Here is a 21,604-nt window from a genome sequence, read left to right as displayed (position 1 = left end):
GGGGAACTGAGGGCAGAGGTATTTACAATTCCCATCCCCTTCAAAATATTACCATCTCGATGGTTTTAGGGAAGATTAGACTGATACCACTGTAACTGGTGAACTTGCCTTTTGAAATGTAGAGGGCATTGAATATATGCACCCTCAGGGAAGGAAGTGGTTTTACTGTCTGTCTTCATTGTTGGTTTACTTGGTCCTGTGGGTGACTGTATGGAAGAAGAAGGGGAAGGGGGAGAGAAAGAGGAAGGGAAAGAGGAAGGGAGAATGGAGGAGAGGGAGGGAGAATGGAGGAGAGGGAGGGAGAATGGAGGAGAGGGAGGGAGAATGGAGGAGAGGGAGGGAGAATGGAGGAGAGGGAGGGAGAATGGAGGAGAGGGAGGGAGAATGGAGGAGAGGGAGGGAGAATGGAGGAGAGGGAGGGAGAATGGAGGAGAGGGAGGGAGAATGGAGGAGAGGGAGGGAGAATGGAGGAGAGGGAGGGAGAATGGAGGAGAGGGAGGGAGAATGGAGGAGAGGGAGGGAGAATGGAGGAGAGGGAGGGAGAATGGAGGAGAGGGAGGGAGAATGGAGGAGAGGGAGGGAGAATGGAGGAGAGAAAGGGAGATTGGAAGAGAGAAAGGGAGTGGAAAGGAGAGGAAGGGAGATTGGAAGAGAGGAAGGGAGGAGGAAGGAAAGGAGGAGGAAGGAAGGAGGAGGAGGAAGAAGAATATTTTTTAGTATCTTCCCTTTCAGCTTGATCTACTCTTAGTAATCCTCAGCTTTTTCAGTGAGAACAAATTTTGAGTTACTAAAAATGAAAAGTTCTCCATTATCAACACTAAATAAATATCAGTCCTGATGGGAAAAGAAGCAAGTGAGGGGCAGAGCACATAACTCAACAAAAATTCCACTGGCTGCGCTAAGCAGAGAGAGATAAGAAAATGAATGAACAATTTCGGTCCCTGCCCCTGAGGAGCTTACAGTCTATAAGAATGAGATGTATAAAATAGAATAAATTGTACACCATGGTAAGCAGAGTTCTAACTAAGGTGGATGTATCACTGCTTTGTCATGGGGCACAGAAATTCAGAGGATGTAGACATTTAAATAGTGATGTTAAAAGACTGTTCAGTTTTGGAATGTTACATTTCCCATTGGGCAGATCTTGCACTCCTTCAGCAGGGTAGAAACCACTGAATTTAGCACTGAGATTGCAAGAATAAGCAATCACCATTGGAAGCTTCCAAGTGGTGAGCTTCCTGCCAGTCACCTCCTCTAGGTCAGCTCCTCCCTCTCCCCACCTCATCCACCTCAGCTCCCTTGAAGTGGTTTTGCAAGGTCCCAGGGTTTCTATCTTCCTTCCCTTACAGATAGATGGACGGGAAGGTGCAGATGACCCATATTCTCCTCTCTCATTCACCTGAATATATCTGAATTGTTCAATTGTTTTAATCGTGTCTAATTCTTTGTGACCCCATTTGGAGTTTTCTTGTCAGAGATCCTGGAGTCGTTGGCCATTTCCTTTTCCAGCTCATTTTATGATGGGGAAACTGAGGCAAACAGGGTTAAGCAACTTGCCTAGGATCACAGCCAGTAAGCGTCTGAGGCCAGATTTAAATTCAGGAAGATGAGTTTTTCTGACTCCCAGCTCGGTTCTCTATCTACTGCATCACCTAGCTAGTGGCCCCATATGTTTACCTCATGATTTACACAGTTCATTTGGGAGTGCATTTTGTAATATTCTTTCATGTCAAGTTCTGACTGTGATAAAAAATGGATTTGAGAAGTACAGCAGACCACAGAATCCATTTTAAAAAATAGAATAAACATTTCTGACTGGGAGGCAGCAGCATCAGAGAAGGCCAAGGTTACAGATTTAATTATTGTCTGAGGGAGGATTTGAACACAGGTCTCGTTGACACTAGGTCCAACACACTGCTGCCTCTTTGATTCTCACAACACACTGAGGTGAGTAGGGTTCTCTTCCTGGCAAAAGATCAGAAAGAGGCGAGCATAGATGGGTGTTTTCCCTTGGCTCTGGAGGATTCTGAAAAGGTATCTCTCTCCTCACTTCTTCCCTCTTTCCCTTCAGAGAGGCATTGAAGAGAGAGCCCTGCAGTTGTCCTCATTTTATAGGTACTTCTAAGATCATGGATGTAAAACCAAAGGGATCTTAGGAGCCATTCAGTTCAGTGGCTTCAGTTTACAGAGGGGGAAACTAAAGCCAGTAGAGATGAAGTCCGGGCCATTGGCAGATGGGAAGGGAATCCAGGTTCTTGGATCCAGAGCCATCATTTATTCCATTCGTCTGCACTGGTTTCTTCTGAAAGAGAACATAACATCCTTGAGGATAAAGGTGGATTACTTCTTCCTTCCCTCAAATTGTGCCTGACACATAGGAACTTAACTGATGCTTGTTGATTGATCGTTTGAAGTTAGGGAGACCTGGCTTCAAAGCCTACATGAAGTATTTTCTAGCTGTGTGGCCTGAGTCTCAGTTTCCCTATCTGCAAAACAGGGCTAATAGTACCTACAGTGCTTTGCAGGATTTAAAAGGCCATCTGTTAATAGTGCTATCATATATTTCATTCTAAAAACATAAATTATGTATTGTGATAATAATATTTTTTGTTTGTATATGACATACCTTATTACACATGTACATGAAATACCCATGCCCTGTCCATCACAGTTAGTTTCAAGGGCTTTAAGAAGCAGGCTCATCTATCTAGCATTTCTCTTTCCCTCCTGATAATGTCTAAAGAGATCATGTAGGGGGACATGCTTTCCAAACTATAAAGTGCCTTACAAATGTCAGCAATCAATAGGAACTCCTCTCAAATGGAGGTTGATGGGGAAAGGCGAGATCACATTTCTAAAGCATTTTGCAGTTCACAAAGCATTTTTCTCATAACTGTCTTGTGAGCTCTAGTGACAGAGTTGGCACCAACTGGCACCAGTAAATCCTATATTCAAATCCTGCTTTGGATGTTAATTTGTGATGTGACCATGGGTAAACTATTTCGCCACTTAGCCTCAGTTTCCTCATCCATAAAATAGGAAGAATAATAGAGTTGTGAAGATGTAGGCAAGCCTTGCCTGTTATTTGAAGCCCAACTTCTAGTGCCTTCTCCCCTCCCCCACAAAAAAGTCACCTGTCTATACCCATAGATGTATGTGTTGTCTCCCCTCCACGCCCCATAGAATGTAAGCTACCTGCAGGCAGGAACTGTTTTATTCCTCTTTGTACCTCTAGTACCTTGGACATAGTAAGGTGTTAAAAGGTTTGTTGATTGAAGTCACATGAATGTGAGTTATTGGGTTCTTTGGGGTTTTTTGGTTTGGCTTGGTTTGGTTTTTTTTGGAAGGAACTTCTGGTTTCATTGGTATGGGAAACTTCTAAAAACAGGACCCCCTCCTCCCCAGACTGCTCAAGCCCTTCTCTGCAACTTAAAAGCTCAGTGAGATGCCTGGGGCACAAAAAGGTTTAAGTGTCCCAGCCAGAGTCACACAGCCAGGATTTATCAGCAGCTGAACTAAAGCCCAGGGCTTCCTCATGCTAACCTTTAAGCTAAAGGTGTCAAACTCAACAGCCCCATGATCCAGGTAAAATTGGCGTGGGGCCAAACCAGATTAAAATGTACAATGTTTGGGGCGGGGCAGTTAGGTGGCACAGTGAATAAAGCACTGACCCTGGATTCAGGAGGACCTGAGTTCAAATCCAGCCTCAGACACTTGACACTTACTAGCTGTGTGACCCTGGGCAAGTCACTTAACCCTCATTGCCCAGCAAAATAATGTTCAATGTTTAACAAAATAAACTAAAACATTATACAACACAGATAATGTTCATTTGTGGTTTTCTAAGTCAGTATGTGACTGACAAAGATCCTTTTCTCTGACCCATGCTGGCTCAAAATTAACATTATGACACAGATATCAATTCAGCCCATTTTACAGATGAGGAAAGTAAAGGACAAAGGAGCAAAGTTACTTTCCCAGGGCCACACAGTCAGGCTATGACAGAGCTTGCACTCGGGACTTTGACTCTTGAGCTGAGGCTGTTCCAAGCAGTCCAAACTGTCTCTCCGGATACAAGAAGGAAGGCTAACCAGACCTTGGAATTTCACACCAATCTCAGACCTCCCAGGTCATCTAGTCCAATTTCCTTCATTTTACAGATGAGTCATCTGAGTCCCAAGGAAGTTAATACAAGGGAGCAAGTGACCAAAGCAGGATTTGAACTCTTCTCCTCTTGCTCCAGAGTTCTTTCCAGGATGGTGCCATCCATCCCCACACACACACTTCTCCAGCTCTAGAAGCAGCCGTATTACAGGTGGATGGAGCCTCTCATTAACTGCAAATACTGAAGCCAGCTAGTACTTGTTTAAGCAGAAAGGCTCCCGGGGCCCCTTTGGGAGACACTCACTCTCTGCCGAACTCTGGTGGGGGAAGGGGCAGAGTTGATCACAGCTGCAGGAGACATCACCTGAAAGGAAGGTGGCTTCCAGCTGGGCCGCAGCCACCCTGCACCCACCCCTGAAAATTCTCCCCGACTTTGCTTTTTAAAAAATCACTTCTTGTATTTCTTTTTAAAATGTCATTTAATTTCCATTAAATTGCTTTTTAAAATTCCATTTACGTTTTCGATTAGCAAGTCTATTTACTCTCTCTCTCTCCTCTCCCCTTCTTCACCCCCTTCCAGTCCACGGAAAAGAAAAACGCCAAAAAAAAAACTTGCCACATATCTCTAGTCAGGTCAAACCAAACAACTGTCCGCGTTGGTCATGCCCACTTTCCAGAAAGGGGGACTTGCCATAGGCAGCTTTCCCAGGGAAAGGATGATGTTAGGAACTAATGTCCATCCTCCCTAAAGAAGGGCAGCGAGTCGCCCCAGGGGTGGGGGTGGGGGGCGGGTGGGAGAAGCTCCCTAGCTGCCGCCGCTGCTGCTACCGCCGCTTCCGCTGCTGCTGCTGCTGCTGCCGCTACTGCAGAAGGCATCCGTGCAAGGCAGCACTGAACCCCTGTTGGCTGGCCAGCGGCTTTATTTGGGCTCCCCCCTCTCTAGGGCTTTGCCCTGCCCCCTCCGCATGACCTCCAGCCCGGCCAGGCTGATCCCTGCGGGGTCTCCCTTTTGTTTCTTTGTGTCCAGGACAATCCCCTGCCCCTTTGCGGGACTCAGTGGCTGGGCCCTCTCTGTCCTAGGCAGCCTGCTTGAGATTTCTTCTGCATCTCCCCTTTGGAGGGAGGGGGGACTGGGCTGGGGGAGAGTAATTGTTGATGAAGTGACGTCAGCTGGCTTGGTTCCTACTTGAATTGCTGGGGGAGAGGCAAAAGCAGCCAGCACCCAGGGCCAGCCAGGTCGTACCCCACCCCCCTCCCCTCTCTCAGCTGTGTGTGTGTGTGTGTTGGGGGAGAGGGACGCCCCAGCTGCTGCCATCTGGAATGCCTCCTTCCAAGGAGCCGCAGGGCTGGAGACGCTGGTCGGGGCTCCTGAAAGTCCCGAGCTGCTCGCGCCTATGCAGGAATGGTACCTCCCAGAACTGCCCAGAGCCCCCACCCCTGCATCTGACAGTGCCTGATAATCCCCTTCCCTTCACTCAGTTGCTGCAATAGGATTAGAGGCAGCCGGGCCAGTGAGGGAAGTGCGTCACAGGTAGGAGCAGGGTTGTGTGTTTGGTGAAAGCTTGGGGGGGGGGGGCACCGAGGATGGGGCTGAGGAATAGGTTCTTGTGTGTTCTCCAGGGGTATTGTGTCAGGAGATGCGAGCTGGCTACCATGTGACAAGGTATAGGCAGGAAGGGATTGGCTGAGCTCTTGGCAGGCGTGTGAGCTCAGAGAGCTGTCCCTTTCTCTCCCAGCATCTTCCTGCCATCCTCTAGGTGGTACAGGCAGCCGCATCCATGGCCTGCCGTTCGCTTTGAGGCTTCCCTCTGCTTGGGGTCCAGCTCCTCTCTGCCAGCAGTGGGGGGTTGGGGTGGGGTGGGGGGAGGGGACCCGCCTGGTCACCAGCATCCGATTTTTCGTGTTTTTCCAGGCTCTTTGGAAATTGAGGAATGCGATTCTGCCACCATGATGGAAGGTAGGTGATGCCCCTGCCCTGTTCCCTGGGATAGCTCCCGGAGCCCGTGATTGCCTGGGATGTTTGGGACCCTTGATCCTGATGGAGACCGGTGTGCAAATGGGGCTCCAGCCCAGGACCAGTTTGCAGCCTCTGGCTAGGCTCTACCGCTGCATATCTACTTGCAGCAGACTAGAGGCAGATTCAGGAATCAGACCTCAGGGCTTCTCCTTAGCTGGAAGTACACAGATTTTTCCCCCTCATTTCCTGGACCAGAGAGAGAAAAAAAACCCTGAAGTCTTCCCAGGGATGAGAGCTCACAGGGAAAGAGCTTGCAGGGCAAATAAGTTAGGAAAAAGAAGGTTTTTTTTTTTTTCTGGACTGGGCTCTTGAACTATCTTGATTAATCATTTACAATGGAAACTCATTTTCTGAATTCAGCATTACTCAAGAGAGGTCATTGACAAAGTTACCCACATGGGGACCTGTCTTTTTCAGGCTAATGTTTTTTTTTTTCTTTAAAAAAAACCACACACACACAAACAACTAACCCAACTCAGAATCAGACTAGGCTATTTTCTTCTTCTTCTGCATTTGAGTCGCTTTTTTCAAGAGTAAAGCTGTGTTTCAGTTGACTGATCCTGGACCCAAGTAACCCACTACAATTGGGGCATGGCTGGCTGTCTCTCCCTTTTGCAACATTTGACCCAAAATCTCTGGATCAAAATGGGAAACTGCAAAGAAAACATCAAGGCTACTCAGCTCTTTAAAGATCTGACCATATTCTGGAGCTCCAAATACTCTCCAGCTCCAAGCCCCATTTTGCTGCACCAATGCTTATTAACCCTATGCAATCGGTCCTCTGTCAGTCATGAAAGGACAACTCCCTGTTGGTGTTGACAAGCTGGATATTTAGTGGAAAGAGGAACTTTTTCCTGTGTGGATGCATTATGAACTATATTATGCTCTATTTAATTGCCTTTTCATCCCTGAGAGAGAGAGAGAGAGAGAGAGAGAGAGAGAGAGAGAGAGAGAGAGAGAGAGAGAGAGAGAGAGAGAGAGAGAGAGAGAGAGCTTCAGGACACCTTTAAAACACACACAGCCATTAAGCTGATGGGGAAATAAACAGACTGCCTAGAGCTGGCTTTGATTTTTTTTCTCCTTCTCTCTCCATTTTTACACAAGAGAATGATGCAAAACTGTTGGCCTTCTCCAAGATGACAGGCAGAATTTATGTCCCCAGCCTAGATTTTTACCATTGCAGAAGATAATGCATTATTCTCAAATCAGCCAGGAACCTGGGGTGGGGGTGGGGGGGACCATTTCTCTATTAGGCAAAGATCTGATAGAGCAGGTTAAGATGTTTCTCAGAAACTCTCCCTCATGTAAATTAAGGTGCTAATGGTGACATTTTAACTCAATGTAGAACATGCCTATTTGGCAAAATTTTAATGTCTTTGGATTTAATGGTTAAATTATAATATACGTGTGTATCTGTGTATTGCTAATGTTCCTTACAAGAAGGAAGAATCATTGAGTCATGGCACTCCAGTTTCAGTGGAAAATGTCTCTGTTTAAAAGAGTGATTCTGTGTGATTTCTTGATGGATCCTGGTTTCCTTTGCAAAGACCTCTGAAGCCAGCTTTTTTGGCATAGGTCGAACAAATCAGATTTGCTGAGATGTGCGATGAAATCAGCTCTAGAAACTCAGAATGGAGCTAAGCTTTGGATGGCAAGGCAAAGGCTCCTTCTTCCCCTGTCCAGCTCAAGGCCCCTCTGAATACCAGCAGCTCACAGGAAATTCTTCCTTCTCCCCCTTGTTCGAAACGTGCCTGCTTTGCTTTGAGTTTCACCATGCAAAGTTAATGTGTACCCTTTGACTAGTAGTTTTAGCAGACTGGGTAGTTAAAGTGTGGGACTCAAGAGCCAGCAATGTTTCTTGGTACCACTGCTGAGTCCCATTTGATGAAATCCATCTCAGAGTACCAGCCCAACAGGGCTCCCCCAAACTAAGATGGGAACTGAAGCAGGCTCTTGTTGGCGTTCAGTATGCGTGATTGCTGGCCTGGTCAACCAGCTCCAGCTCTGGTGCAGGATGGAAGTTCAGGGTGGGCACAAAATACATGTGATACTCTTGAGAGAGTTGCCTCTGGCTGAATGCTTAAAGAACCCAGACTCCTCCAAATTAGACCTTTATTTTATACATACATACATACATACACACATATATGTGTGTATTTATACATATACATATGGATAGAGATATATAGCTAATGCTTACAAGTTCTTCTAATATTTGCTGCTTGGGACCATCTCTACTTTTTCTGGAATTGCTTTCATGGTTTTTAGTCATCATAATGTCTCAGTGAGATTAGAAAAAGAGCAAGAGATCAACTTGATGAACAAGGTGGGTAAGAGCTTGGTTTCCACATGATAAGAACTAATACTCCTGGGCATGGATGAAGGAGCCCCTGCCTCCAATACCATTGGCAGGATGTTGGCTTTCTAACTTAATTCTGGAGACTTGACCCATATGAGTTGATGGTTTTTAATATCAGACCCCACATTTCATGTTTCAGTGCTGCATATAACAGCTGTGGTTAACCTGGTTTGGCCTATTCAGAGGGAATAGGGGCAGATATTATGGGATAATCTTTGAAAGCAGAAGTCCAGGGAAGGGCTTCTAACATGGCAGCTCTCCGTGGAAAGTCTTCCTGACTATATGTCACCTGGGCTGGGGTGGGGGGTGCCAAGGAATGTCTGCATTAATAAAGTCAGTGAACCTGATCTGAAAGGGTAGGGGGAGCACTTGTGATTTCGTTGGTATGGGGAATGCCATCAATGCAGGTCAGCACCTTCTCTAAAAGGGCAGCTAGGTGATAACATGAATAGAGGGCCAGCCCTAGAGTCCAGAGGACCTGAGTTCAAATCCAGCCTCAGGTATTTACTAGCTGTGTGACCCTGGGCAGTTCATTTCACCCTGTTTGCCTCAGTTTCCTCATCTGTAAAATGACCTGGAGAAGAAAATGGCAAACCACTCTAGCTTTTGAAATATACTCTAGAATGGTCATGAAGAATCAGACATGACTGAAAACATACTTATAGTCTGAAGGAGTTGACTAGAACCCTGAGCTATTAAGGTCATTTGCCCAGATTTCTACAGCAATTACGGGTCAGAGACAGAATTTGAACCTGGGTCTTCTTGGCTTCAAGGCCATCTCTATAGACTCAATGCCACACTGTTTCCCATGCTCTAGAAAACTAACCAAATATGATAGTATTATAGTTAATTAAGTATGTGCCCTCCCCTCCCCACATACACAGACACACATAAACTAGAGTTGTAACCTTTTTTGCTTTGTGAACACTCTTGGGAGTCAGGTGAAGTCTAAGGAACCCTTTTCAAATCACAAGGCATCCAATTTGATGTTTTTTAAATGCACCCCCAAAAAACCAATTATATTAAAATAATTATCGATATATATATATGTATGTGTGTGTGTGTGTGTGTACTTTTAAAGTAGTAAACATTTGTATTTATAGTTTCGAGTCCCAATTTTTATCCCTCCTTCCCTCCTTCCCTCCTTCCCCTCTCCCTCCCTGAGGCAGTAAGCAATCAGATATGGGTCATGCATGTACGATTGTGGAAAACATTACCATGAAATATATTTATTTTTTTAAAAGGTCATTGGTCCTAGGTTATGAAACTCTGCACTAGACTAGAAGTCTCATGAGGGCAGAAACCTGGTCTCAGCCAATCTGTGTATCTCCACCAGCACCTAGGACAGGGCTCTTCCCACACCAGGGCCTTAATGAATGTGGCTCAGATTGTTGCTATTTCAATATACCCTAGAAGGGTCCACAACAAAGCTCTGTTTTACATCTTCCTGGAGCAAGGAAAGTTTTATCGCCCATTGCTTGATGGAACCAACAGTAGGGACAAAACTTGACAATGCACCACTCCTATTGTATTGATAAACTATTAGAAAGACTTGAAACTATTCATAAGATGTCTCTGATCAAGTTAACAACAAGTCTGAGGAATTTTAGTCAATTTTACAGATTTTTGATCAAACAAAACTACTCTTAACCAACCCAGACCCTTGACATAACTCCCTGATTACTGGTTTATTATTTTTTTAAAATGCATTTAAAGATTCCTGATTTGAGTAATGCTACAGAATTTGGAAGTATCCAGTCTTCATGGAGAATGATTTAAAGGAGTCCGACTTGCTGAGGCCAAAGGAAGCCTTAGATTGGGTAATGGAATGTTGACTAATGGCACCATGCCTTCTTTAAAAATTAAGGTAGGAGGGGCAGCTAGGTGGCGCAGTGGAGTCAGGAAGACCTAAGTTCAAATCCGGCCTCTGACACTTGACACGAACTAGCTGTGTGGCCCTGAGCAAGTCACTTAACCCCAATTGCCTCACCCCCCCCAAAAAAAAATTAAGGTAGGTAGATAAATTGGGGTAAGGCAAGGGTTGCTTTGAAGGAATTAGATAAAACCATTTATAAATACATCTTCTAAGGTCATGGAAACAAGTCATTTACTTGACTTGAGGCAACTAGTAGTATACTGGATAAAGCACTAGACTTGGAAAGAGGAAGGCCTGGGTTCAAATCCAGCCTCAGACTCTTAGCCTCACTCTTCTCATCTGTAACATAGGAAAATAATAGCATCTACCTCCCAGGATTGTGGTGAAGATTAAATGTAAAATGCTTTTGCAAACCTTAAAGTTTTATATGAGTACTTGCTGTTCCTGCTGTTAAATACTTCATAGGTTATCTGTTCATATCTGCAGAAGTCAGTGTCAGATCCTCCCCAGGCCGAGACTGACCCCATGCTGGTGAAGGTCAGAGGAGAGCACAGATAGAGCGATCCCCTCTGTTGAGAGTGAGAAGCAGAGTCTGAATCAGGAGCCAAATGAGCTCAAGGTTAGGTCAGGATGAGGGTCTCTTGAGTGTGTCAACAACACCAGGACCTCGGGAGAGGTCCAAAGGAGGACATAGGGCCAGGCTGGGAGAGGGAGGCAGCCTTTGGACTCTGATTTGTTTGTAAGATGGCTGCTTATATTCCAGGCCTTTCCTGGCGGATATGGGAGCATCCTATCAGAGAGAACACCATAGCTGTCTTCTAGAGGAAGGTGTTTTTTATCATCACCATTTTATTATTTTGTTTTTTGTTTTTTGGGTGGGGCAATGAGGGTTAAGTGACTTGCCCAGGGTCACACAGCTGGTAAGTGTCTGAGGCCAGATTTGACCTCAGGTCCTCCTGAATTCAGGGCCGGTGTTTTATCCACTGCGCCACCTAGCTGCCCTATCATCCCCATTTTAGAGCTGAAGACACCATTCTCCATTTTATAGTTGAGGAAAATGACATTCAGTGACTTACCCAGGGTCATACAGCCAGTGCATGACTGAGTCTGGATTTGAATTCAGATCTTCCTGACGACAGGCCCAGCACTCTATCTGCTGAGCCACCCAGCTGCCTCCATCTTCTGGCTGAGTCAGGGCTGTAACAAGCAATTCTTCAAATGGGACAAGTACCCCAAATCACAGAATGGCCTCGGTTGACCGCGGGATGAGGCACTCCCTCTAGCCTACCATCTGTTAGTTTCTTATTTTAACTAAATATTCTTGCTAACTTGATACCAAGCCTCGATGCTTCTGTGCTGTTGAAGGAAGCCCACATGGTTCTGGAGAAAGAATGTGTAGAGAAAGGCGCTGGGCTTAAATCATGTCTGTGATCCTTAACACCTGCATGACCTTGGGAGACTCCCTGTACCTTGCTGGGCCTCAATTTTCTCATCAGAAAACAATCAGTGGCCTTGGAGGGCAACTTCTAATTTTAGCTCCGTGATCCTATGGTTCCCTGGGATTTATAAAAATACCGATTTTCACTTGATTCTGGTCAGATTCCCTCTTTGTATCCAAAAGTCATTTGTGCTCAGAATTGGGTATTTTGCAATTCCCCGTGAAGGGCTTCTGACCTCCCGCTGCTGGGATCTTCTTGTAAACAACGTAGACGTTTTTGCGTCTGGGAATGGGGGGTTGTCGTGCTCTGAAAATGCTTTGATGCCGGACTAGCTGCCAAATCAGCCTCTGAGCATTGCAGCAGAGCGGCTGCTCACTTCCCAGGCCCCCAGAACTTTAGGAGTTTAAAGGCACATGCATGCTTGTAGTTCTCCCGTCTCTTCCCACAGAGTCTGGGAATGACTTTCATTGCAATTTCTTTTTTCAAACTCATTTAAGGCTTGGGTTCTAGAACCCACATCTCAGTATTTCACACACACATTCCAGAGATCAAAGCCGAGTCTCTATGAAAAAAAAAAACAGCTTTATCTTTAATAAAAATTTATTTAGACAAATCATGGGGACAGACCCAATGACATCAGAGAAGAAAAGAACATGCACATCTTCCATGTTCTAGGTCTCCATAGGAGAATCACCAGGAAAGGGAAAGGATGAGAGACCTTGTTCTACAAGGACCCCTTGAAGGGAATAGAGTTGTTTAGCCCAGGTAAGAATGCCATGAATGGACTCTTCATAAGGCAGTTGTTTTCAATAATGTGAAAAACGTCACATGGACCAGGCATGGAATTTATTCTGCTCTGTCCTAGAAGGAGAACCCATGATGTAACTAAGTGAGCTTAGTGTAATTAGAAATTAGATTATCTGCAGGCAGAGAAAATTGTTTGTATGGAATAATTGAATAATTTTACCTATGTGTGTGTGTATATATGTATATATGTGTGTATATATATGTGTATATATGTGTGTGTGTGTAGATATATATATATATATATCTCACAAATAAGTATACACACACACCTGTTTGTGTCTTATGGTAGCCACGGGGAGGGGGGAGAGAAGGAAAATAAAATAATTTCCATGATCACTTTGTTATATACTTAAAAGGAATAGCAAGTGGCACATAGTGGGTTTGCAGTTTTGTGTACAATCCTATGTTTTATTTACTATGTTATGGAAACACTTGTTTTATCTCATGAATTAAAAATAAAATAAATGTGGAAAATAATTAGAACCACTGGGAAATGCCATGGACTCGTCGTGGAGGCTGGATGACCACATGATGAGGATGGACCTGAGCTCTTCATTTGTAAAGTCCTTGGAAGCATCGTCCACCATTTTTCATTTTTATGTGCTGGGCCCTAAGCCCAGAGCTCCATGCCCATATATATAGGATCATAAATTTAGAGATGGAAGGTGCCTTGGAGGTCATTTCATCCTACCCCCTTATTTTACAAATGAGGAAACTGAGGCCCAGTGAGAAGACATAACCTGCTTCACATCCCACAGGTAGTGAGAGTGGAAAACCCATATGATGTGAGCCTAAATCCTCTATCCTTTCTGCCAAATCCCCCTTGTCGAGTGTTATTCAGTCAGTCAGACGACAATATAGTTGGTGCCTCTTGCACCTCACAATCTAATGAAATCGATGTATATATCTACGTATCTACGATCTATATCTATACCTTGCTGTGTCTAAAGATCTGTAAATAGCTTTATATAGAGATCTCTATCTCGATAGATCAAGATAGAGATATAAATCTGTGTATATCTAAATATCTTTATATATAGATATCTATCACTATCTATACATACATTTAGATGTGTGTATGAATATATATGTATGTATATATGTGTGTGTATGTATGGAGAAAGAGAGACAACAAGAACCTAATTATTCTCTCTTATTATATCCCATTAGACTGTGAGGAACAGGGGGTGCAATAACTATTTTGCCCTTCTTTTTCATTCTGATGGCTTAGCCTTGGACCTGGCACATGGTAAGCACTCAGTAATTGCTTGCTGTGTGAATTCTAGCAGTGAATAGGCTGATGATTGCGGGAGGTCCCATGGCGTCTCAGGACCAGTCCCCCATCCATCCTGACTGGCCTATGCGCATGTCCCGGCACTAATGACTAGCTCTGGTGTCTGCTTCTGGGGTGCAGGTGGTCCTGAGTTCTCAAAGGCTACATGGCAAAGGGCAAAGTCCTGCCCGGCTCCTCAGGCTCCCGTACGGCCTCCTGGAGGCTCGCAGGATTTATGAACACGATCTTTGACTGTTCTGATTACTGCCTCTCCGTGCAACTGACTTCCTTTTTTCCTCTATATTTTATTTTATGCTCTTAAAGATACAACTCTGGGATGGAGTCCACAGGCCCAATGATGACCCAAGGGTCCAGGGCATGAAAAAGGGCAAGAATCCTGGGCTTAGAGGGAGACTTTGTGGCTGCTGCCTGAGGTCCAGCCTCCCTGAGGTCAGAAGGACACCACATCAGTGTGTCCAAAGAGGGAGAACACCACTGGCACCGGCAGCGGCAGCCCGCATTTATCTTGCAACTTTTAGGTTTGCAAAACACTTTAGACGTTTTCTCACAACAACCCTGGGAAGTCCCCAATTTATAAATGAGGAACAGAGACAGACAGGCTAAATGACTGACCCACACAGGGAGTAGTGAGGGGTGTCTGAGGCAGAATTTGAACTCACAGCTCCCTGACCCCAAGCCGTATGCATTCTCTGCTGCGCCACCTAGCTGCCCCATTCCCTAGATACCTTCCTATGTACTTTCTAAACACGTGTTATCTCCCTCATTCAAATATGAGCTTCTTGAAGGCAGGGGCTCTTTTGTACCTTTTTATTTTATTTTTTGATATTCACAGTGTTAAGCACAATTCCTGGCGCATATTAAGTGCTTCATATTTGGCGGTAGTGGTGGTTTGCTGAGCCTGGTGTTAGGAAGAGCTGAATTCAGATCCTACCTCAGCCACTTATGAGTGGTATGACCATAAGCAAAACACCTAACTTCTGTCTGCCTCGGTTTCTTCATCAATAAAATGGGGATAATAATAGCACCTACTTCCCAGGGTGGTTGTGTGGACCAAACGATGAAGTATCATCTTTAAAGTGCTTTATCAGCCTTAAAAAAGATATGTAGGTGCTAGTTCATTGTTGTTATTGTTGTTGCTGGCTGACCGACCACTTTGCAGAGTTGTCTGTGGAACAGAACAAATAAGATCATGTTTAAAGGGCTTTGCAAATGTCGTTCATTCATTCCTTTCCTCTCTCCTCTTACTCCCCCAAATGTCTTTCCTTTGATTTTGTCTGGATCGTTTTCTTTGGAGCTTGTTTTGGCCTGACTTGGCGTCTCACCTGACCACCCTCCCCTCTCCTCCTCTCTTCTGCTGCGGATTCCAGAAGGGCTGTGTGGAGGGTTAAAAGATTTGGCATTTGTTTATAAAACATTGTTCCCTCTCCCTTCCCTTTCATATTCTGGAAATACACATCTGGATACAAGACTGAGAGCACAGGGGCTTGGTAAATAAGGGACTGAACAGTCCCACTTTGGGAGGGGCCCTCACTTCTGCTCCTGTGATCACTGACATCTCAGCTAACCTGGGCAGTTTCCCTTCAGGACAGTGAGGGCCAGAAAGGGAAGTGAATCCATAAGATCAGGGGTGCAGAAGTCTGCTCTTGGTGGAGACCCCTGGAGCATGATCCAGCCCCATCCCCTCCTGTGACAGGTCTAGGACCAGTGAGGGGAAGTGAGCTACCCAAGGTCACCTGGGCAGTAAGAGGCAGAGGCAGGATTAAAACCCAAACCTTCTGGGTCTGGATCCAGGTTTCCACCCAAGGCAGTGTGACTCCTTCCCTTCTGTCCTAAAAGACTGGAATGAGGTACTACAGCAGCCATGTAATAAGAACAAACATTTCTATGGATAGTGCTTTGAGGTTTGCAAAGCACTTAAAAATAGCTCATTTTGATCTCTTTGCTGAAGAAATCGTCCGTCTTTCACCTGTTCCTAGTACCACAGATCTAGCGCTGGAAGCAGGCCAGGAATATGTCTGGTCCAAAGTTCCTCACTTTACAGATGAGGCCTAGAGAGCTTAAGTGACTGGCCCAAGGTCATGCTGGTAGCTCCTATCAGAGGTGGACTTTGAACTCCGGTCTCCTGACTGGAGAGCCCCTTTGCCCTGCACCTGCTGCATCTTTGTGTCTGTCTCAAATCAGTGTTTCTTTATCTTAGAGAGCCTTATACCTACAAGTCTTAGCATAGTGCCATGTGTAATGAGGCACTTAATAAATGCTTTCAGATGATACAAGCGATCCATCTCACCAGGGTTCGAGTCAGTGTGAAGCTTTGTGAGCCCATGTGTTAAACAGCAGGTAGGAATTCAAGAGATGGGGCAGCGCTCATCTTGGCTCTACGGGGCCTCCCTGACTCATGTTTCCACTTACTTATAAGGTGTTTTCAGCTTGGCTCATGGCTCCTACCTCAAAGTTTGAGTGTTGTTGACTAGAGGTAGTGTGGTGTGCTGGGTAGGTTGCTGGGCAGGTTGCTGGGCTTGGACTTGTGGCACCTCCATTTTAGATCCTTTACAATTTACCAGCTGATGATCCTGGGAAAGACATAAGCCCTTCAGGCCCCCCAGGGCCCCTCCTCCTTTCCCAGGCTCCCTCCATTTTGCCCTTTTCCACATGCTTGACAATCCAGTGTCTTTGGCCTCTTAGCTGTTTGTGACTCCATGAGTCTTTGCTCCGTGGCTGGAATCCTCTTCCTCTTCATCTCTGCCTCCTGGCCTCTCTGGCTTCCTTCAGACCTCAGCTAAAGAGGTCTTCAAGACCAAGTCCTCAAGAGCTCCAACCAGATTGCTTTTGTAAGCTACGGGAAGAGAGTTCCCTGTGTCACATCAGCTGGATTTGGGGACTCTTCAAACTATTTGGGAGTGATCGTGACCTTCAACCTGTAAGTCCATTAGGCTGATTGGGGATTCCTCAGTTCAATGAGAGCCTTCTATAATGACCCCCCCTTTACACCTGTATAGCCACCAGGTGCTTCTGGTGAGCAAGGACCAGGTACCATCAATCACCTGAGCAGGACTTGTATGAGGACATCTGTGAAAGTCCCACTCACTCCTCCCTCCCTTCTTGGAGGCAAAGCTTTCTTTTCAAACATAAAACATTCTGATTTCCTGGGGGAGGAACCCGAGGAACCTGCCTGAGCCCCCTCACTCCTAGCCTACGGCTTTGCCGTCATCCACGTTTTTACAGGGAACATCTGGCCCTCACATCTTTCTGCCAGGAATGTAAATCTCCTTGCTTTACCCTAATGGCCCAACCTTCCCTCTTTGATGGAATATTCTCCATCTCTTTCTATCATCTACATACATGAGAAAAAAATAAAACAAATAGCAAATGAGACAATTTGGCAAACCTTAAAGTGTTATATAAATGCTAGTTATTATGATGATTATAAACCAAAGTATGCATTTGTGACAATGATGAAGGTTTCCCAAGCCCAGCAAGGAGGGTAGTGATTGAATAACTCAGAGGGACATTCGCCTTCCTCCCTGGAAAGAAGGGAAATAAAAGGGGGTGGGGTGACATGCTACCATCTCTCCTTGTTCAATCAGCAGCATAGACTTCACCCAAGTGCATACTTGGATCATGATCACCAACCCAACTCAGAACTGACTGTAGCCCCAAGCTGTCTGCTCTCCATAGCTTCATACTCACACCTCTTTGTCATGGGCCATCTTTGTGCCCTTTCCTTGCTTCTTGGGTCTTCATCCCCCTTGTTCCCTGAACACCAAGGTCAGGAGCACTCAGGGGGCAGATCCCAGAACTTAGGAAGCTCCAGCCAGCCATATCTCTTGAGTCCCCTGTGGCCAACATGAGCAGGATGCGTGGGGATAACATTTCTCTGGTGGTAATGCTCATATGTCTCTCCTGTTCTTCTATTTGCTTCATGTATGTACCTGGAAGATTTACATTGAAACAGGAATGGAAGGTACAAAGGATGAGATGTTGTTAGTGGGGTCTGAACCATCAGAAAGATTGCCCACATCAGTGAAATCATGACTCCCTTAAAGTGTGGCTGGCCTTCCAGCAAAAAAAAAAAAGTCACTCTAGGTATACCTGCTCTTATAAAACTTGTAACAAGGAGGTATGAAAAAGAAAAGGTTGACCTAGAATATCTTTGGCATTCATCTGTGTTTAGGAAAAAGGTAGATCTCAATCAGTCCCAACTCCTGTTTGAAGCCAGGAGAAATTCTTAAAGATGTACAACCACAAGTGGCTGAATTGCTAAAACTCTTGGGGGTAGATTCCTACTTGCTAATTATACTAACTTGTCTACGCTCTATTCAATTGTCACTTAGTCTATTGTCGAGAACCAGTCTGGACATGGTATCCGTTTTTAATGTCCAGAGCTGCTTCTTCAGACCCAAAGCAATGAATTTCATTGCTGTTGTGGTTAAGCTGCTTCTTAGTCCTGTCTGACTCTCCATGACTCTATTTGGGGTTTTCTTGACAGAGATGCTGGAGGGGTTTGCCATTTCCTTCTCCAGCTTATTTTATAGATGAGGAAACTGAGGCAAACATTATTAAGTGACTTGCCCAAGGTCGCACAGCTAGTATATGAAGCCAGATTTGAACTTGGGTTCTTCTGACTCTAGGGCCAGGGCTCTATCCACTGCAGCACCCAGCTACTGTGGTAAAGATCAAATGAGATAATAATATTAAAGTACTCAGCCCAGTATCTGGCACATAGCAAGTGCTATTTAAATTCTTATAACCCTGGGGCAGCTAGGTGGTGCAGTGGATAGAGCACCAGCCCTGGATTCAGGAGGACCTGAGTTTAAATCCAACCTCAGACACTTAACACTTACTAGCTGTGAGACCCTAGGCCAGTCACTTAACCCCAATTGCCTCACCAAAAAAACAAAACAAAAACAAAAAAACTTCTTATACCCTTCCCTCTATTTAGTAAAGGAAAGACCTTATATGTGTCCATTGAAAACTAATATGGAGTAGTAAACTACATAGTGTAATTGGGAGGGGAGACTAGAGGCAGGGAGAGTAGTTGGGTTTGTACATTGTTACCCAAATTATAACAAGAAAGGATCTACAGGCTCAGCTGACTTTCCTCAGAGAAAGAGAGAGAAAAGGAGGGAGGAAAGAAGAGACAGAGGGAGGGGAGGAGTATTTAATGAGGACAAGTAAAGACATGGCTGGTTGGAGAAATTTCTAGATCAGTACCAGCATTAATCCATCAAAATGACTTCTCCAAATTGAAGATATAATTGTTAGCGTTGATTCTGAAGGTGACACCCAGGCAAAGAAAATGGAATTAGCTTTCTCCTCCTGGTGCTAGTTGTTGCTCTGCCCATCAGAAAAGATAAATTGTGTTCCTGAAAAGAGACTTCCAGCCTCAGGGCATGAAGCAGAAAGAAGGTAGGAAGAATGCTACCCAGGCATTCCTGTATCCTCCAGAAACAGAGGACAGAAGTCCCTCACATGCCCTCCCTCTCTCCCCATCACCTCCAATCTTGTCAGGTTATATCTAAATACCATCCCTCTAGCTTGCATCTTTATAACCTGCTTCTTAGCTCCACCTGAACCCCACTGGAGGAAAAACTGTAGGGGATTTTTACACTAAAGATCTTTGTCATGTTTGAGGAACAATCACCGTGTTTTTCCTTTTTAAGAGACAGGTCAATCTTGAACCAAACAATGCATGCCTAGGTTCACCCTAGTAAATAGAATCCCCCCAAAAAACAAACAACTGCCTGCTCATTTGGGACACGTGACCTGTCGCTGGAACCTCTTCCAGTGATAGTTCTGGCGAGCTTCTGTAAATGTTCTGGGGTGGGGGTGGGGCTTGGGAGAAGAGGCAGAGGAATGTACATAATGAGGTGTTGCTGGACAATACAAATGTTGGCAAGGATGGCTAAGCAGACAGTCCAGGGGAGAGCCAATGGGATTCCAAGCTATACTACTAAGGGTCAAATTGGAACCCCAGCACTTTAGGGTTGGAGGGGACCTCTTTGACCACCTAACCCAACCCATACCTGAAAGGAGTCCCCATTTTGGCACTTGCTGAGTAGTCATCTGGTCTCTGCTTGGAAATCTCCAATAAAAGAAAGCTCCTTTGGGCAAATAGGTGGAGCAGTGGATAGAGCACTGGCCCTGGAATCAGGAGGACCTTAATTAAAATGCGGCCTCAGACAGTTAACACTTACTAGCTGTGTGACCCTGGGCAAGTCACTTAACCCCAATTGTCTCATCAAAAAAAGAAAGAAAGAAAGAAAGAAAGAAAGAAAGCTGATTGTGTTATTAAGGCAGCCCATGCCCTCTCCAATAGTAATTGTCGGAAGCTTTTCCTGACCTCAAGGCTAAGTTTGAGAAGCACTTTTTTGCATCAGGTGAAGATATTTACACACCCCAGGACAGCAGAATTTCTTACATTTCAGCTTTTTTTCAGAGCTCTTCTAATAGAATGTAAGCTTCTTGAGGGTAGGTACTGTCTTCTTCTCATCTCTGTTTTGGTATCCTCACCACCTAGCACCCTGTGGCGTTTATTGAATTTCCCAGGGCTGAGCACTTACAGGCAATGTCATCTGAATCTCTCCTACAGCCCAAGTCCCAGAATACAGGCTCTGGGTTTAGGGAGGCTAAGTTCAGTCCTGGGTCCAGGAAGTATCCAGAAGCCTCTCAACCAAATGAAGTATTAATGGGCATGTTCCCACCCTCCCGAGGAAAGTCCAATAAGATTCCCAAACAAAGGCTCAATTCTCGGCAACATCATTAAGTTAATTAGATTTCCCTAACCAGAGAATCATAGATTTAGATTGTCAGGGGTCTTAGAAGTCATTTAGCGCACTGTGCCCATGCCCCACCTCATTTAACAGATGGGGTTGTCATGAATAGTGTACATGCTAGATCTGAAGTTAGGGGGACAGTTAGCTTCCTGAACCTGGGAAGGTGACCTAACCTCTTTGGGGCTGTTTATGCACCTGTAAAATGAGGGGCTTAGACTCAGTGGCCTCTAAAGCCCCTTTCACTACTGAGGTCATGATCCTAAGTGACTTGTCAGAGATCACACAGGTGAGAAGTCAGTACTAGAGCCAGAATTTGAACAGGGATCCTCTGTCTCCAAAATCAGTTCTCTTGTGAAGATTAGGACCCTGGGGCTCAGAGAGGTTCAGGTAAGTGCCAGGGTCACACAGCCATCAAATGCTGAGACTAGTCCTCAGAGTCCAAATGCATCACTCTTTATCCTCTATCAAACTGAATTTCTTAATGCAACACAATCAGTATCTCATCCTTCCCCTGCCTCCCTGTGGGAAAGCTTGGAAGTCTATCATGAGGCAGATTAAGAGAGGCTAGAATATTGAGCCTTCCCAGATCCTCATTGTGTTCTCAAGTCGGGCTGTAAGAATGCCCCCATACACACACAGAGCCTTTGTTCCCTTTGTTCCCTGGAGGAAGGGGAGGAGGAAGAGCCCCCTGTGGTTTGATCTGTTCAAATCTGACTGTCCTGTGATCACTTAGCCCTGGGATGATCACAGTCCTGGAGCCAATGCCACTCCATCACCTCCAGCCTGCTGCTGTGTCAAATGTGTTGGGAAGGTTAATGATGCTTTTATGTGTTCTTAGAACTTCAGAGATGTCTCCTGCTGCAGTCTATCATCCTGGCTTAAAGCTATGATGGGATTGGGGGATAGCGGCACAGATTTAGTGTCTTATCTTTGCT

The 21,604-nt window shown here is 45.2% G+C and overlaps 1 protein-coding gene across 15 annotated transcripts in view; it reads left to right on the top strand.

The window, feature by feature from the left end:
- Nucleotides 1–5,198: 5,198 nt before the first annotated feature.
- SGIP1 (SH3GL interacting endocytic adaptor 1) overlaps nt 5,199–21,604 on the top strand; it is a 236,040-nt gene continuing 219,634 nt past the window's right edge. For 13 of the 15 annotated variants that reach the window (XM_043963564.1, XM_043963563.1, XM_043963560.1 and 10 more), the window contains exon 1: nt 5,938–6,061. In XM_043963564.1, the coding sequence (XP_043819499.1) occupies nt 6,052–6,061 (10 nt within the window). In that variant the 5' untranslated portion in view covers nt 5,938–6,051. Of the gene's footprint in view, nt 5,636–5,694; nt 5,768–5,937; nt 6,062–21,604 lie in introns of those variants that run through there. The other 2 variants (XM_043963548.1, XM_043963549.1) reach the window with 2 other exon arrangements.

The sequence above is a fragment of the Dromiciops gliroides genome, chromosome 4, assembly GCF_019393635.1.
Source record: "Dromiciops gliroides isolate mDroGli1 chromosome 4, mDroGli1.pri, whole genome shotgun sequence".
NCBI classification, from domain to species: Eukaryota; Metazoa; Chordata; class Mammalia; order Microbiotheria; family Microbiotheriidae; genus Dromiciops; species Dromiciops gliroides.
This window is presented reverse-complemented; position numbering and strand designations above follow the sequence as displayed.